The 17,431-nt window shown below is 62.2% G+C and overlaps 1 protein-coding gene across 3 annotated transcripts in view; it reads left to right on the forward strand.

Annotated features, from left to right (window-relative positions):
* Positions 1-16,629, forward strand: part of LOC122377621 (zinc finger protein basonuclin-1-like) — a 151,659-nt gene extending 135,030 nt beyond the window's left edge. For all 3 annotated transcript variants that reach the window (XM_043357871.1, XM_043357870.1, XM_043357872.1), the window contains 2 exons: positions 6,133-6,365; positions 13,131-16,629. In XM_043357871.1, coding sequence (XP_043213806.1) covers positions 6,133-6,365; positions 13,131-15,788 — 2,891 coding nt within the window. In that variant the 3' untranslated portion in view covers positions 15,789-16,629. The remainder of the gene's footprint in view (positions 1-6,132; positions 6,366-13,130) is intronic.
* The last annotated feature ends 802 nt before the right edge of the window (positions 16,630-17,431 follow it).

Consider the following 17,431-nt stretch of genomic DNA (forward strand, 5'->3'; position numbering starts at 1 on the left):
TCTGGGTGACATAGACGGCGCACGACCGGCCATCGCGGCGCCGCAGCCAATCAGAGACCGGCTGGTGACAAAGCGGGCGGCGGCGGCGACGGCCAGACTGAGTGACGACGTCCGCCCCGCCCCCGCCCCCGCCGCCGCGGCTACGGATGCAGTGGCGGCCCCGTTGATAAACAGAGAGATTATCGGTAATTACCAGCACCGATGCTGCCCATCGGATGGTCCGGGGTAGCGGCCACTGACAGCTGGCCGGTCAGCGCAAACTGACCTTGGTGCCTCCGGCGGCGGTCGGCCGGGGCGGGGGCGGGGGCGGCGGGGCGTCACGCGCCGACTGCGGCCGCGCCTGCCGCGTCGCCTTTGTCTCAGCGGCGGCTGATTTGGGAGCAGCTCTCAGTCACGCACTCCAGCCGTGCCGCCGCCGCCGCCGCTGACCACAGTGTGAACGCCGCCGAGCGGCAGACAGCCTGAGGCGCGGCTGAAGTCGCCTGCCGCCGCCTGCCGTCGCCTGCAGGCAGTCTGAGTTCCGCAGTCGCCTCCAGGCACGGCACGTCGACACATCGTCTGTTCGAATGGTGTTCAACTCAGCCACCATTCTGACTGAGCGCCACGGACACGAGTTGGGCGTTTCTCAGCCGACGTATGCATGATTAACGGCCGCCTTGTTGCTGGGTTTCTCTCTGCCGGTGGACGATGGGCGGCCGACGGCTGGCCACCGGAGCAGCCGCCCCCGCCCCCGCCGCCGCCGCCACCGCCCGGAGAGCGGCTGACATAGAGACGTCGTTTTTACGCGCCGCCAAGATCACAGTTTGACAGCTGTTGTTGCGCGCGAGACGCGCCGGCGACGAAAAACGGCGCGTGTCCGCCGCAGAAAAAGCCGCGGCGCCGGCGTGGAGGGAATCATTGAAAGGTTGGCGAGGTGACGACGGGCTCAGAGGTGTGACGAGGAGAGACGAGATCGTCTGGGAGGCCGCGCTTGTCAGTCAGCCGTCAGCCACCACGACCGTCAACCGGGGACCGTGACTGCTGCAGTCTGTCACACTGAGCTGTCAACGTCCCAGGCTGTGGTTCGTTACAGACAGCGCACAGCCGAACACCGGAACTAACTACCAGGGACACTAACAAGCTTAGCGCATTCTCCTTATACGACTGTCCCTAGATGGCACTAGTAGTTACGCCTGAAGGTAGACTGCGCCGCAACACCTGCGTCATCTCGCGAGTCGCGACTGCAGAGCAAGGGAGGTAATTTGCTGTTACGCCTCACACCTACAAAGTGGCGTTACATTATGAGGCGCCGTTCCAAAGTTTTTTATGTTAAATGACAGTCGTGCGTTGCTCGGTGACTCTGTGATTCAGTGACCATGATTGGCTGAAGGTAAATCCGATCGTGCTGCCGGTTCGGAGGTCGTCTGAGCTGAGGCGTGCAGGTTTCATTTGCGGCCGGCCGTATCTCAAGCTACGGAGCCTCCCTAACCCTCCCCTCCCTGTGGTCGGTTATCCTGCAATGCCACCGCTGCCGGCATGACCGCACATACCTACGTAATAGGGCGCAACTCCGCGTCGTCGACTGGCAATGTTTCATAAAGCCGGTTGACAGAGTTTTTGTGTCGGGTGGCGATAAAGTCGGAAAATTACAGCCGGCGCGACCCGTGGCGGAATGCCGTTCGGCTCGCGGCTCGTTTATAATTCGGCCGGGCGCCGCTAATTACATGCTGGCTCTGATGTATGAGAAACGGTGGGCGCGCGGGCGCAGCGTCGTGCCGATCCGGCCGATAACGCCGCTGCCGCCGCCACCGCCGGCCCAGACGGTGGCGACGAGAGAGGTCGCCGGCCGGCAGACGGATGGCTTCGGCTGTTTACGCAGTGCTCGGCCGCTCGGCTCGGTTTGTTTGGTCGGCTCGACTGGCGTCGTCGTCAGTGGCGCCGAGCTGGAGAGAGCCCGATTAATGCCGCAGGCGAGCGGTGACGGCCGCCCCCGCCCCCGCCGCGGAGTGACGCCTTTTCTCAGTGTGTCGGCGGGCGGTGGGCGCCGGAGGACAGCCGCTCAACGGAGTCAGATGGTCATCGGCGGCAAGCGTGGAGCCTCAATTAACACCGGACCGGTAACGCCGCCCGAGGCACCCACCCAGCCGAGTACCGGCCGGCCCTGAGATTTATACCACCCCGCCACCCCGCTACTGCCTGGGAGGTGATACGACACAGAATGACTTCGTGAAAGCGCTGTTGGCATGTTCTTTACAACGAGCCCTGTATTATCATGACTTTAACGAGCCGCTATATCATATGACAAACGTTTACACTCGCAACAAACGAGTTCCATTAGGCGGCGGGTGTAGCGGGCGGGCGAGCGAGCCGGCCGCCAGGCGTCTCCCAGGGCTCTGTCGCTGCACCACCGCCGGCGCCGCCGTCACCCGCGGCCAATCTTAGCCGGCCGTCGTGTCGCCGATCTGTCTGGCTGTCGTCGTGTCTATTTGGGCCATCTGTGACCGCGGTCGACGGCCCAGTCCGTCGCTGTCCGGCCGCCGCGCCAGCCTGCCATTCGACTGCCATCGGAAGGCCATTGATTCCGGCCCGGCTGACACCTACAGCAATAGACCCAGGTCGCCGTCGGGTCGCGCTGTCAAACGTCGCCGCGACGAGGGCAGCTGGCCCGCCGCCTGCGGCCGGCGACCGGCGTCATCGTACCGCGTCCGTCATCAGAGTGTCATCGACTGTTGACGCTGGCGGCGGCGCCTGGCCCGGTGAGTCATCGAACCCATCCCGCGAGTACGGACGCATTCGCAGGAAACTACCGGGGTCCTACCCGGGTGCTGGGCTGACAATGGAAAGCTGTCGATGCAGCGCGCCAGTGCCTTCCATCCCAGGTCTGCCGCCCTGGTTGTGCATCTGCGGTGTCTCAGGCACCGCGCCGAGCTGTCGTGTTGGCATGCGGCCGGGTTCTGTCCTGATATCACCACACCTGGCCCGCCCGCCGTCTGCCGAGGAGAAAGGATCTGCGGCGGCGACGGCGACTTGATGTCGTGACGAGTACGACCGCTCGACGATGGCGGCCGCTCCCAGTACAGGGCTCTGTGCAGCCACTCCCAGTACAGCGCTCTGCACAGCCACTCCGATCGGCGAGCCGATAGACTGATGGACTCCAGAGTCCAGACGCCATAATGGCGCTCACGTGACCACTCCAGGTCGCTAAGAACCGTTCCTGGTTGTTCTTGACCGCTGGGACCATTTCTGGTCACTCATGGTCACTCCACATCCGTGAGTCATGTAGGTTGACAAAGCTCCATGGCGCTGTGCCGTGACTCTCACCGCCCAGGTGTCGCCTAGCCGGACCGGCCGGACACCTATGGGCTCGGGCGGCGCCGGTCGCGGCCGCACCATATCGGGCCCGCCGCCGGCCGGCCATGCGTCTTCCCGATCCGCCATGAATTATGGATGCGCGACCGGCGTGACACTTTCCAAATTCCAGTCATCACCCAGCCCAAACATCCACTTTATATCGCATCAATCTGGTGTCAGGTTGGCACTGTACGTGCGCTCCGCGCGGCATTTACATTCATAACTTGTCATTTTTTGTATGTGCAGTCACGCAGGCGGCGGGCGGTGCGCCGCGGGCAGCGCGCGGCTCGGCTCGATGGCCAGCGGCCTGCTCGGCCCTTTGACAGGTTGACAGTCGGACAGCCGAGGAGGCGGGCCCGGCGCACATCGGCCGCCGCCCGCGCCATCTGCGCGAGCGAATAATCGCCGCGCACCATTAATTAACGGCCGACAATTAAGATATAATTCGGTGGCGTGCTGCGCGCACGGCCAGCCGCGTGACTCGGCCGCTGCAGATGTGCCCGGAATGTGTCAGGGCGCCCGCTGCTGGGCCGAGAGCGGTCATCGACCACAAACTTCGGACAAAACATGGTCCAGTGAGTGTAAAACTGCTAACAGGTTTTAACCCTCGCCCGCACATGGGGGGGGGGGGTGGTTGCCACCCCCCCCCCCCAGGTAGTCTTTCTGCTCTGCACTCAACATTTTTAAAGCTAGAAGGCTGATTTTTCGTATAGCTGCTCCTCTATCCTTTCTTGATGTCCACTGAAAATTTCAAGTTTCTGTGATTTTTGGTTTCGGAGATATTACCTTGTTTTTCAGGTCATGTCATGACCCAAATGGCCAATTCTCAACATCTTGCGTTTGCCATGGGCCTTATGAGCTTTTGACACCCTGATTTCGGCCTTTTTTGCCAGTCTTACCTCCTACCTATCATGGAACATGTTGTTCGACGATGTACAGGGGTCAAGGTCAGGGTCAAGGTCAACCTAGGTCACCTAAGATAATTGCGTTTTAGGCAAGCTGAATTTACTTTTTTGAAGTTTTTTGACTGCATTTTTGGTAAAAGCTTCTCAGATCATGATTTCATGTAATATGGACCCAAAAACAATCGGTGCACACATCAGTATACACACAGACACACACAGACATACAAACACATATAATTGACCTTGACCTAACTTGACCTGAAATGACCTCAGCAGCAAAATTCTGGTCGGGTAGTGTGACAAAGAGGTTCTAGCTGGCTTGGCACCAGAAAACAGCATCGTCATCGGTATTTGATAAGCAGCACACTTGATATCCAACGGTGACCCAAAACAGCAACATTTTTTAGTTTGACCTGACCTGGAAGGTCAATGACTGACCTGAGAAGGTAAAACTGGGTATCATTGGATTCGTCTCTTCCCAAAGAATCTTTTTGGTCTTTACTGCTAAGCTCTATATCCAACAGGAACGAAATGGCGCGGGGGGGGGGGTGGCAACCACCCCCCCCCCCATGTGCGTTCTAGGATGGGAAAATGGCATGTGCGGGCGAGGGTTAAAGTGACTGAAAGAGGAAGCATGTCATGCAAGCAACTGATGATATCATTTATTTTAAAAACGATTATGGTAAGTGCGCAACGATATGAGAAGTGAAAACATAACGTTTATAAACATTAGATAAGTTTTCACGTACAATGGTTCATATATAAGGTAGGTACTTCATATCTATGATAGGTATAGGTATCACAAACATCTTACTGTCACTGCCAGTCAACTGTCGCTATGGGCCTGTTCCATGGTCACCAGTCCACCAACCCGTCTCGGTCTCTTGACGTGTCTTTATGTGTGTCTGTGCGTCCATTTGGGGCTGAGTGTCTGATGGACGGTCTGATCTGAAAGTAATTACAAATCGGACCGACCTGCCGCCGTTATGGACTGTGTCCAGATGAGCTAACGTGAGCTGAGCCGGTCCTAGATGAGCTAACGTGAGCTCAGCCGGTCCGAGATGAGCTTATGTGTGAGCCGCGCGGGGAGTAAGCGAGCCGCTGCGGCAGACAGGGCCGGCTAGCGCCGAAACCGAGACGGACTTTTTGCTGGCGATCGACTCACTGACGTAATTAGTTGTTTGGCGGAAGCTCTCTCGCTGGGAACGACCGGCGGACAGCGGCGAGGGAGTGGAAGCCGAACGGAAACTGAGAGCGCGGGGGACGGAAGGACGGAGGGTGGCGCGGCATAGAGCACGTTCGCCGTCTTCCGAGTCGTGCGCTGCGAGATTGGATTAGATAACTGTGCGGGGCTGTTGACCGGTAGCTGACGTCTTACACTGTGGCTACTGCGCATTTTGTCCGGCAAAGTCGTGATAGAGCACGGCTGCTGGATAAAGCTGGCTGTCCGGTTTTGTCCAACATACTGTCCGTTCCGAACAGAACTGTGTAATTTCCCAGCCGCTGGCCGTTGCATGTGGAGCGGTGGCGTGCTCAGGAGCGCATCACGCAGGTGGTCGGTAAAGGCAGCAGGAACCTGTGGTCAGCGTCCACCGGTGTCGTCAGCCGTGGTTCGGACACTGGCCCCCTGTGTGACGGCCAGTCAGGAGTGGCAGCTCAGAGCAGCTTACGGTCAACGGCCAGAGGCCCAGTAAGCCTGCTTTGAATGCAGGGCGTGATAGCGGGTCACGTTGGAAATAATCTGTAAGACATCAACCCTACATATCTTGACAAACTGCTCGCCTATATGCTTCAGTTGCCGTGCTTGTTCACACTTGTGTCCCTTACTCTCTTCTCTAACATGTCGTATCTCTGGTGCATCGTTCTAACCCTGTGTCTCTCTCTCTCTCTGTTACAGCGCTGGACAAGCTGGGTCGCCAGCCGGCGTTCCCGCCGCTGCAGTCCGAGCCGGTCACCCCGGCAGCCATATTCGACATCGCCGCGCTCATCCTGTTCGGCTGTCAGGCGGTGCCGATACGGCTGAAGATCCTGCTGGACAAGCTGTTCACCAAGCTCACTGATGATGACGTGGCGCAGATCCTGCGCGCGTTCGGCTGGAGTCGTGAAGAGTACGTCCAGGGCTACATTAAGGTGAGTTGAAGAGCGTGAAGAGTTGATAGCGGGCTGGTGCAGAGGGCTACCGGTGTATTGGCGTGTCTCAGGGTCTGGAGACTGAGTTGAGGATGCGATAGCTAATGGGTCTGTAAAAAGGGAACGAGTCGAGTTCGCGAGTCAGGACTGGTCGGGTCCACGGAGTCGAATCTAAGTGAAGGCCGAGTCGCCTTTGTGAGTCTGGTCCGAGTCTGATCTAGCCGGATCCGAGTCACGCCCGAGTCGCGTCTGAGTCGTGTCCGCCGAGCCGCGTTGAGTCGACACGGCGGCGGCGCCCGCCACGACACGCCGTTCTGGCCAATTAGCACCGGCAGCAGGACGATTCATCACCGTCGCCCAGGCCGACTCGGCGGCGGCCGGCCGGAGAGCTGCAACACGCCGATAATGATCGCAGTCGGCCGGTGCAGCTCTCAGCGCGGCCAGCCGATCGGCCCGTCACGAGCCGATAAAAACGTGGGCCCAGACGCGGCGGCCCGCGGCCGTGGAGCTGCAGGGTCACCTCAGCCACGGCTCGACGCCGCCAGACAAAAGGTGGAGCAGCTACACTCCCGGCTCATTCGGGAAGAATGCTCCTCGGCGCCTCTCTGAATAAAGATCAGAGTGCCGGCGGCATTAATATTCATAATGGCCGCGTGTTTTTACCGCGACGCGCCTACCGCAGGAAATGATATGCCATGTGTCTCTAGATCGCGTTCACAAAATTAATTTCGTGCCCATCCGTCATCCGCCATCTTGGAAAGGTGGATTGACAAACACGTCGGTGCGTGGCAGAGGGGCGGACGGGAGCCGGCGGCTCGCCACAACACACCCCTCTCTGCGCGTCCCTCCCCGGCTCTGTCCTCGGCGGCACTCGTGAGAGAGGGGCCGGCGCCGACCAATCGGTGCAATCGCCACCTTTTTACCTGGCCGGCGGGTCATTGTGGCGGCCGGGACCGGCACCGGGCGTCCATTGTCCCAGCGTCCCCACGCCCCTGCGCAGCGTTTTTCTGTCGCCGAAAACAATTACACGCAATCTACATGGCTGATATGAGAAAATGGATGCCCATTTGACCGCACCATACATCACCTGGCGACTAAACGGGAGTAAATATGGGAACGGCCGCCTGGCGCTGACGGCGCGGCGGCCGAGCGCACTCGGCCGCGGCCGCTCCGCTCATCTCCCCACCGTGCCGTCCCCCCCCCTCTGTCCGCCCCGGCGGCCCCCTGCCGCGCACCGTATTGATTTGTTTACCTACATGCACACCGGAGGCGGCGGCGCAGCGGCGGGCGGCGCGGGCGGCGCTCCGAGGCGGGGGCGGCGCGCGCCGCCGCTGTCACCTGGCGCCGGTCGCGAGTCGCGTGTCGCCCTCGGCCGTTATCGATGTCCCGGCCGGCGACAGCGCGCACCTAGCGCGCCCATTGGTCGCCGCCGCCGGCCGGCGACGCTCATTGGCCAAGGATGTCGCCGGGTGTCGCCAGGGAGGGGCCAGCTCGGTGACACTGGCGCAGCCGCCCCGCCCCGCCGCCGCCGCCGCCGCCGCCGCGCCGGCCGCCAAGACAAATGCGCCCGGGGACGGCCGCATAATCGTCCATTCATCGTAGCCGGCGGCGTCCGGGCCACAAAGCTATCGGCCGATCTGGCCTCAGCCGGCGGAATCTGGCTCGTTATGCCGGGTCGTAAATCACACTAATTGCAACGCGTTTTGACCGCCAGTGTCAGCCTTCAGAAGACACTGAAAATTTATACAGGTGATAAATATGCTTCGGCGGTCGGCCGGTCGGCACGGTCACCACGACTCTCTTTGTTCGCCGCCCGGCGTCCCGGTATTGTTGCATTGCGCCCGCGGGGTGGCGGCGGCGGCGGGCGCGCTGCAGCGTCTCTGGTGCACCAATCGCGCACATCTCGGCACGTGGATGACGCCGCGGTTCAGAGCGACAGGGGGCTTTTTGCTGGCCGGATCGCGGCTGGCTGATGAATGCTCGGCTCCGTGATCCATCGGGCCGCATGTGCCGCGTCACGGACGCGCCGTCCCGTTCATCCATCAGACTGCCGCCGTTCGGAGCCGTCTGGAGCCGACTGGTCGCCGGTGACGGACCCCCCGTCGGCCCCGCATGTCCGTCCGTGTCCGCGGCCTTGTTTTACGGCGCGCTGCAGGCCGTTCAGCCGGTCGCCGTGGCGTTTATTTGGCCGTAAATATGATGCGTGTCGACCAGGGTGCGCCCGGTGCGGCTGCGGCCGCAGCTCGGCAGCCGTCCGTCATTCGACGGGACAGCGCGCCGGGCTTCTGAGGCACCGCGAGCCGCCGCGCCGCCAGATACGGTCTGCGGTATCGCGGTGAGGTCGGTCGTTCGGGGGAACTCTTAGTTTGCACCCTCCTGGTCGTCAGCCCCCGGGGGCGAGAGACACCGCGGGGGCAGTCGTAATACTCTGCAGTAGCAGGCGCTGGAGCTGCTGTACATATGAGTAGGCGGGGTGAGGACAGGTCACCACGACTAGGATCACCTCATTGCTCAGGCTCAGCCCCACCCGTCCCCCGCGCCCGGCGGGTCGCTGTCAGCGGCGCCCTGTTTCTCGTCCGGTGGCAGCCAGCTCCCTGCAGTGGGCAGCTGGCGGCGACCTGGCTCGGCTCCGTCACCTCTGCCGCCGACCGAATCAATACGGCGGCTCTCCTCTGCGCGCCGACCGGTCGTCGGTCGTCGGTCGTCGGTCGGGCGGTCGGGCAGTCGCCAGGGCAGCCAGACGCTATATCAGACCGTGCAGTAGGCTGCAGCAGCGCAGGTGAACAGGCTATGGTTACTTCGTTAAATTATTACTTCTGAGAGGGCATGCTCGACGCATGATTACTTGCATTTTCACCGGCGGTGACTGTGGGCCGAATGTTTAATTTATATAATTAGACGCTCCCAGATGTCCTTCACGTCTCGGGCGCCTGAGCGACAGACTTATTACCTGAGGCCGCCTGTGGCCGTGAATATGACACAGGCGGCTGACGGGGGCTGGAGAGGTGTCCTTGTCAAATGTGACTCCGACGCGAGCCACTGGACAAAACGTATCTTCGAGCGAGGCTGGTGCTTCCGATTTTATTTTATCCGGGTGTTTAACCGTCTACGTCTCCGTCTCTACTCTCTCGTCCCTCCATGTCAGTCTCTGTGCGGTCTCCCCTCCCTTTCTCCGTGCCTGTATCCACCGCCTGGCTCGGCAGCAAATGATGGGCGATCGGCCTCCTGCCAAACCACCCGGAGGCGAGCCAAACGACCACTGAGCCGACACACGACCGGACCAGAGCCACCGCGCGGCTGTCGGCCGGATGTCAGGCGCCGGTTGACAGGTCAGGATGACAGCCCGAGTCGTGACAGGAACAGAACATCGACACACATGACACACCGCGGTGACTCACGGCGTCACATGGCTGGCTGTGTCAGACGAGAGTTGTGTAGACAAGACGGGAACATGTGACTCAAAGTGACTCACTGTGCTACCTGGGACATGTCAGAAAAAGGTCAGCTTAGTCGCCTGGGCTGGCGAGGTGATGTGCGTTTTGGATATAGCTGAGATATAGCGATGTAGCTTTTGGATAAAGCGACCCATGGTTGATTAGTCTGATGGGCTGAGGCTGGGTCGCTGAGCCGCCCGCCTGTCTGTCAGTGCTCCGCGGCCGCGCCGGCCCGTCTGTCGATGATCCATGCCCGCCCGTCTGTCCGTCTGTCCGTCTGTCTCTGTGCTCCGCGGCGGAGCGCCTGCCCGTCTGCGGCGGCCGGTCGCCGGTAATTGTCCGGGCCGACCCGCCGGCGGTGCGGCACATTCCGGCGCAGCACAGACAGTGTGGCGGTGCGCTGCGGTCTCCGTGTCATCGACGCCATCATCTCGGCCGGCCCGCATTCCAGCCGACCATTAGCCGCGGCCGGCGGCAGCGCCGGCGGGCGGCAACCTCTTACCGCGCGGCGCGCCGACCTTATTAAATGACGGCTGGGCGGTCGGACAGCGCCGCCGGCCGACGCACAACGACGCTGCGGCACGCTGGGGACACGGAGCTGGGGGCGCCGCGGGCGCACCCAGCGGGCGCCCGCCGGCCGGCCGACGGCCACGTGCGCTCAGCGGGGCGGCGAGGTGGCGAGAGGGCTGCGGTGGCCCCCCGTCGCCGGTCACAAAGGGTTCGGTGGCGCCGCATGGGGCGAGCCACAAAGCCGGACAGAGGATGGGACGGCGGTACGTAGCGCGCGGCGGGGCGGCGGCGGCGGCGGTGGGCGGAGGGGGCAGGACAGATCGTGCGCCGATGGGCCACTGCGAGCGGCGCCCGTGTCCCGGCAGTCGCGGCGCCGCCCTGATGGCCTTCTGAGACGCCCACGGAGACCAGATACCGCCCAGCGCCGCAGATGGTCCGAGGTGACCAGGAGCGGACCAACGGACCACACTGGCGCGACGTCGCCGGCCCACTCCGGCCCCGATTTGGTCGTTAGACCGTGTTCGGCCTGGCTCTCGCCGCGATGGCCCTCCGGCAATGATACGGTCGGATAGCTAGAAATACCCAGCCTTGACCTGCCGGCCCGCGGCGGCGCTGCTCTCCCCCTCTCTCCCCTCTCTCGCTTTCAGTGGGTGGTGCCGATTCTCAGTTATACAGAGCGATCTCATGTCAGGTCGGGAGGACGTGACCGGACGATCGGCGCCCTCCGATCACTAGCCACCGCTGTTAGCTCCGAGATATCGTTCGGCCACCCAGCGCGACTGTCTCTCCAGTCGTGTGATCAAACCCACTGTAGCACACCCGCTCGCCACCAAGGCCCGTCACCGCCTCCATCCGGACGCGGCGGTGCGTGTCGGCCGAGTGCACTGTTCGTGACGCCGTGCGAACGGCAAGGACAGACACCACTCCCCAGCGGCACGACCGTCATACGCCACGGCCGACCGCCGCCGCGCCGCGCCGGCCGGACGCGCCGCTGTGGGTCCGGCCACGTCGCTAATGTATGTGCGAACGGTAATGGATAATTGCGACCCACGAACCACCGGCCGCCACCTGTTGAGGCGCATGATGCATAAACATCCTAGCTGCGCCAATAAGTAAGCAATTTCCATGTATTCCTCTGTAATGACCGATTGCTCCGGAGAGGAAGCTCCAAACAGTTTTGCCTAATGACAGTTGGCACTATTTCTCCGGCGGCAATCAGCCGGGCTGTAATTACCGAGTTTTGGGGGAGTTGTCAATTACCGGCTGCGCAGCGGCGGCGGCCGCCCAGGCCACTGTCTCCACGGTGAGATATGATAAATGACCCGATCGACTGCGCCGGCCGGCCGGCCACGGCGGAGGGGCGGTCTCCTTTGATCTGAGCGTGGTATGTGGAGCGGGCTCCTCAGGGTGGTCGGGGTGGCACGGCGCCGGGGCGCGGGGTGGCAGCGGGCCACGCCAGGGCACGCCCAGCGGCGCACGGCCGTGCTCGAGGTGTCGGCGTGCTGTCGACGCCCGCTTTGGGCGCCATCCGCTGCTTTAATCGCCGCTTTAATCACCTGACCACACCAGTGACACCGTGCTATTAGACTCAGCGGTATCGCACCGCCGCGGCGCGGCGCAGCGCCATTTTTGTCGAGCCGTCACGCGCCGCAGCGCGCTGGTGACCGCTTGGTCCTGCGCGATCACCTCTCGGCTGATGAGTCTGACCTGGCCGTGACCCAGGGCACATTACCGAGACGTTCCACCGCACCGCCGCCGCCACCCGCCGCTCTACAGTCAACTGTTGACTTTGGCGCGTCGGCGGCGGCGCGCCGGGACCGTCGTGATCGACGGCAGGTGCGGAGCGCGCGTGTGCCGCCGGTATTTATCGGTGCTGCTGCCGATACAATCGGAGCCACTCGCGCGGCCGGCGGAGACTGATAGCGCCGGGCCGCGGGCAGCTGTTGGCCCGACCGCCGCCCCCGGCTCGTCCGGACGGCTGTTCGACCACCGCGCGCCCGGCAGGAACGTGCCGCAGCTCGGCGATATTTTTGCCGCACCTGCGGCGGCCAAAATGGCGACGGCGCCGCCTTTCGTCGTGTCGCACCGCCGCCGACCTCGGTCCAATCAAGCGGCTCGGCGCACCCGGCGACGTCAGGAACGTTCCAGAACAAACACGAGGGCTGCGAGCGACCACTTTGAACGACCCGACGCCGGCGGCTTAGCGGCGACGGGTCGCCTTCAGCTCGATCCGGGTCCGTTTCAGCTCGGGAGTAGCTGTCCAAAATACCCGGCCTGGCGACCGGGCTGGAACGACAGGCATTGTTCCCGACCATATTTGGAGGCGGACGCCGGCCCGTATCTCGGACCGATCGGGGCGGGGCGTGGAGTGTCTCCATGAATTCCGCCCCTGCCGAGAAACTGGTGGCTGGGTGACGAAAGTGACTCCTCGTAAACAGCGCGGCCCCAGTGATGCCAGGCCCGGATGTGCGGTTGATTCGCCGCGAAATTCAGGCCTCCAGAGGCGCCGGGTGAAACCACTGCGATGCCGTTTGGCAGGCGCAGCAGGGGTGGTGAGCGCCAGGCGCAGATGTGTGCCCGAAAGGTCACCTGGGCGGGTCGTAAAGGTCATCTGAGCCGACGGGTCACTGCCTCCCAGTGTGTGCTGGTTGTAATTAAATGAGCCTGTCTTGTATTTTTTTACGTTATTGGATAACTGACTTGCGTCTGACCAGACACCAAACATGAACAACTTGTAAAGTAGCCCAGTATCTGTCAACGCGCAGGAGTTGTGACTTGTGCCATACCGGTTTTCTGACGTGGCTGTTTCTTGCTGTTTCAGGACGGTGCCGCGTTTACCAAATGCAGCCCGGAGGAGGAGCCCTTCATCCTGCAGCAGTTCATGCGTTTCGAGGAGACGCGCCCGATCGCGTTCAAGTTCATGCAGAAGGACGAGAAGGACGGCAAGAAGCCGCCGCTCGAGCCCGACATGAAGAAGCTGGTGGAGCGGGTGCAGCCGTTCCTGCGGCCCGAGATGCTGCACCAGCCCGGCCTCTGCCTGCCCGGCCTGCGGCTGCCCGCCGCGCCGTTCCCCGTCTCCAGCGCCAGCAACGGCGCGTTCGGGCCGCCGCAGCCGCTGCAGCCACCCCCGGCCAGCACGGCCAGCGCCCTGTCGCCGCTGAACAAGCTGCAGAGCATGCATCCGTTCGAGCGGCGCAGCCCGGACGGGTCGCTGGACCTGTCTCGGCCGGCGGTGAGCGGCGCCCCGGCCCCGCCCCCGCCGCCTCCGCCACACTCACAGCCCATGTCGGTGGCCGGCCCGCCTGCCTCCAGCGCCGTCAACCTGACGACGAGCGCCGGTCGGCCGGATCCTCAGGCACAGGCACAGGCACAGGCACAAGCCCAGGCGCAGGCGCAGGCACAGGCTCAGGCGCGCGCTCAGGCACAGGCGGCGCTCAACCTCTCCTCCGGCGGTATGGAGCAGGCCCTGGAGAAGAACGCCCGCAAGTCCATGACGCCCGTGAAGCGGCGCGGTCAGTGGGACCCGATCGGCCCCAACCCGACCGCGCTAGTCAACCCGGTGACCGGCAAAAAGCGGGTGCAATGTCACGCGTGTCTGAAAACGTTCTGTGACAAGGGCGCGCTCAAGATCCACTTCTCTGCCGTGCACCTGAAGGAGATGCACAAGTGCTCGGTGGACGGCTGCACGATGATGTTCAGCTCTCGTCGCAGTCGGAACCGGCACAGCGCCAACCCGAACCCCAAGCTGCACACGCCGCACATGCGGCGCAAGATCTCTCCGCACGACGGCCGCATGTCGCAGGCGCACGGCCCCATCAGCCTGCCGCCCACGCTGACGCCCAACTTCCCTCACCCGGGACTGCTGGGCGGCTTCAACCCGCTGGCCGGCCTGCCGCTGCTGCCCAGCCCCGAGCTGCAGAAGCAGGCGCTCGAGTCGCTGCACAGCTCGCTCAACACGCTCGACCTGGCCAGCTACTCGCGCTCGCCGGCCGGCCTCATGCTGCCGGGCGTCGGCGGCGACATGAACGCCACCATGAGTCGCCGGCTGGAGCAGTACCAGGAGGAGATGCGGCGGCGCGGACTGCTCGAGGCGCGCGACGACGAGTCGGGCAAACGCTACCGCTCCGATTCCAACGACGAGCGCAGCACAGTCGCAGACGACGACGGCAGCGTCGACAATCAGAGCGTTAACGGCGAGACGCGCGTCAACGGCCAAGAGCCGCAGAGCAAGCGTAAGCGCAAGAGCCAGAACCCGATCAAATTCTCTGTGCGGATCGACGAGGACGATATCCACATGTCGTCCGACGACTCGTCACTCGACGATCTTCCAGACGATGATGACGACAAGGATGACGACGATGATGACGAAGAGCTGAAGAACCTCAAGTCGGACGACGATAGCGGCGACGAACGCACGGCCGAGGACGAGGCCGAGCCCAAGCCGAGCTTCCCCGTGTTCGCGGCGTCACAGCCCGAGTCCGAGACAGTTACCGAGTCATCGCCAAAAAACGGCCAGGGCCCCGAGCCGGAGCCGCTGTCTGAGCGGCCCGGCTCGGCGGCCGGTGACGACGATGGGGATTCCACGAATGCCGCTGAGCCGGCGGAGAGCCAGAAAGAGCAGAAGGAGGAGGAAGCGGAGAACGAGAAACAGCAGCACCATCAGCAGCAGAGCTTTGATGCACTCAAACGGCTAGAGAGCTTGTCCAAGGGTAACTTCGATGATTTTTTAGCCAAGGGCCCCATGGGCCAGCCAGGTAATCCTCTAGCTAGCCTGCCCATGGGGCTGAACCCTATGAACCTGTCGGCGGCGTCGGAGGGCGCCGGTGACGCGGCGGACAGCACGCGCGACGAGGACGACGAGCATTCGGACGGCGGCTCGTCCTTCTCCGTCAGCCCGTCGCTGAGTCCCAACCACCTCGAGGATGGCTACTGCAGCAGCGCAGATGTGCCTATCGACAAGGAGAACCCGCGCCGCTGCGTGGTCTGCGGTAAAATGTTCCAGAACCACTTCGGCGTGAAGACCCACTACCAGAACGTGCACCTCAAGGTGATGCACAAGTGCACCATCGAGGGCTGCAAGGCCAAGTTTCCGTCGAAGCGCAGCCGCGACCGGCACAGCTCCAACTACAACCTGCACCGCAAGCTGCTGTCGACCTCCTCGGAGGCTGCCGGCGGCGGCCCGCAGGAGGCCGGCGCGTTCCCCGGCTTCCCGGCCGCCTGGGGCAGCGAGTACCTGGCGCGCCTGTGCGCCGAGCCGGGCCTGTTCCCGCTGTCGCTGCCGGGCGGCGGCGCGGCGGCCGACGGCGGCCCGCTGCGGCCGCACCCGATGCTGCTGCAGTCGCTGATGCACCCGGCGCTGGCGGCCGGCTACCAGGCGCGGCTGGCGCGCGGCGGCGAGCACCACTCGCGCTCGCCGTCGCCCAGCTCGCCGCCGGCTATCAAGGAGAGCGGCGCCGAGACGCTGGCCAAGGTGTCGTGATGGCCCGGCCGCCGGCAGCCGGCCCCTCAGTGCCAACCGGTCGGCCGCGCGCGCGCCGCCCAGCCCCCAGTCGCGGTGATCTCCCCGTGCGGCCAGCGCGTGCCGACGGCGGCCGCGGCGCGTCACGAGCCGATATCAAATCACATGGTTGTTATCATCATCGTTAGTGGATAGGTCAATGTGGCGGCTTCGAGGCGGCGAGTATGTGACTATTACAATAATCTATGTGAGCGGCGCGCGCGCCGTCGCCAGCGCCGCGTCACCCTCCCCGTGGCATTGCAAACAGACTTGCAGCTGTTTATAAACGCGAGTGAGATACGTACAAAGCCATAAGGAAGTGCTAATCGGCCGCGGCCCGCCCCGCGAGCCCCGCTCGGTGAATGTGTGGAGCTCGCTGCCGAGAAATCAAAGCTTCTTTGCGCGCGGAGTGCAGTCAAGCGTGTAGCTATGTAAAATATGACTTGATTGGAGGCGTTCAAAGTCTCCGCCTGTGAAGCTTTACTCCGCGCAGCTACTTGGTATATGTGAGCTCCATCGTAGGATGTCTGATGTAGTCCTTAATGTCGATATATAGATACGTAACAGGCCTTCCATACGAATAAGTTTGATCTGCTGTGATGACTGATTGGTTGACTGAGCTGTCCTCTCGGTGAGTTTATTTTGTTGAAGGTTATTTATTCTTTCCTCCGTCTCCCTTTTTCATCTGCTTTGTGGAGCATCTCAGACGTTATCCTTATTAGGCTGGAGGCAACTAGAGGTGCGAGGTGAATCGATGGTTTAACGAACGGCGTTGTCGTGTCTCGCATTGTTATGATATAAATAAAATGTACGATGGATGCAGGTTCTGTTGTAAGACCCAGTGAGCAGAGTGGTTGCAGAGCGTACAAGGCATTATGGATACCAAGGGAATGAACAGATAAAACGGATAGAATGAATAACATCGGGAAAAGCGAAACGGAGTCACTCAGTCAGACCGGGAGTAAATTAAAGGCGCCACGAGGTACTGGAACGTCTTCCTCCAACGAACACATCTATTTCCTACGTTGCACGATACGCTAACAATCGAAATCAGGATTATGTAGCCACGGAAACAAACTAAAAGAAACAGTGGAAGGTTACAGCCCAAAGTCATGCACATGTCTGTACCTATCACTGAACAATCTCTACTACGCTAGCAACATAGATTGTGACATCGTCTACCAGTCCGCTCACTTCCCGCAGATTGGGTCACTATGCAAAGGACAACGGCGATCTCAGGTGGCGACTCGAGATCGAAATAAGCCTGCAGTGACAGAGACACTGACTGGGACAGCCGGCGACACCCTCGGAGACAAAGAAACAGTCTCAGGCGCAGTACCGACAGCTGCTCTCGAACCTCAGATGATGCAACCTCAGGGAGATTTGTTGGCCTTCGGTCACCTGGCCAGCGAGCGGGGCCTGTTCACTGTCACCCGGAGACGGATCACGGCCATCGATAATCGACTCATCAGCCAATCAGCACAGCTGGCTTCATTACGAGCGCGCTCTGACGGCGACCGCTGAACAGACGCCGCGCGATGACACACGGACCGGAATTTCGCCCGATCTCCGGGATGTCAAAAGAGCCGAGGAGAAATGGCTGTCGGATAATTAGGCGCTCGGCG

The sequence above is a fragment of the Amphibalanus amphitrite genome, unplaced genomic scaffold (assembly GCF_019059575.1).
Source record: "Amphibalanus amphitrite isolate SeventyFive unplaced genomic scaffold, NRLGWU_Aamphi_draft 000048F_arrow, whole genome shotgun sequence".
NCBI lineage: Eukaryota > Metazoa > Arthropoda > Thecostraca > Balanomorpha > Balanidae > Amphibalanus > Amphibalanus amphitrite.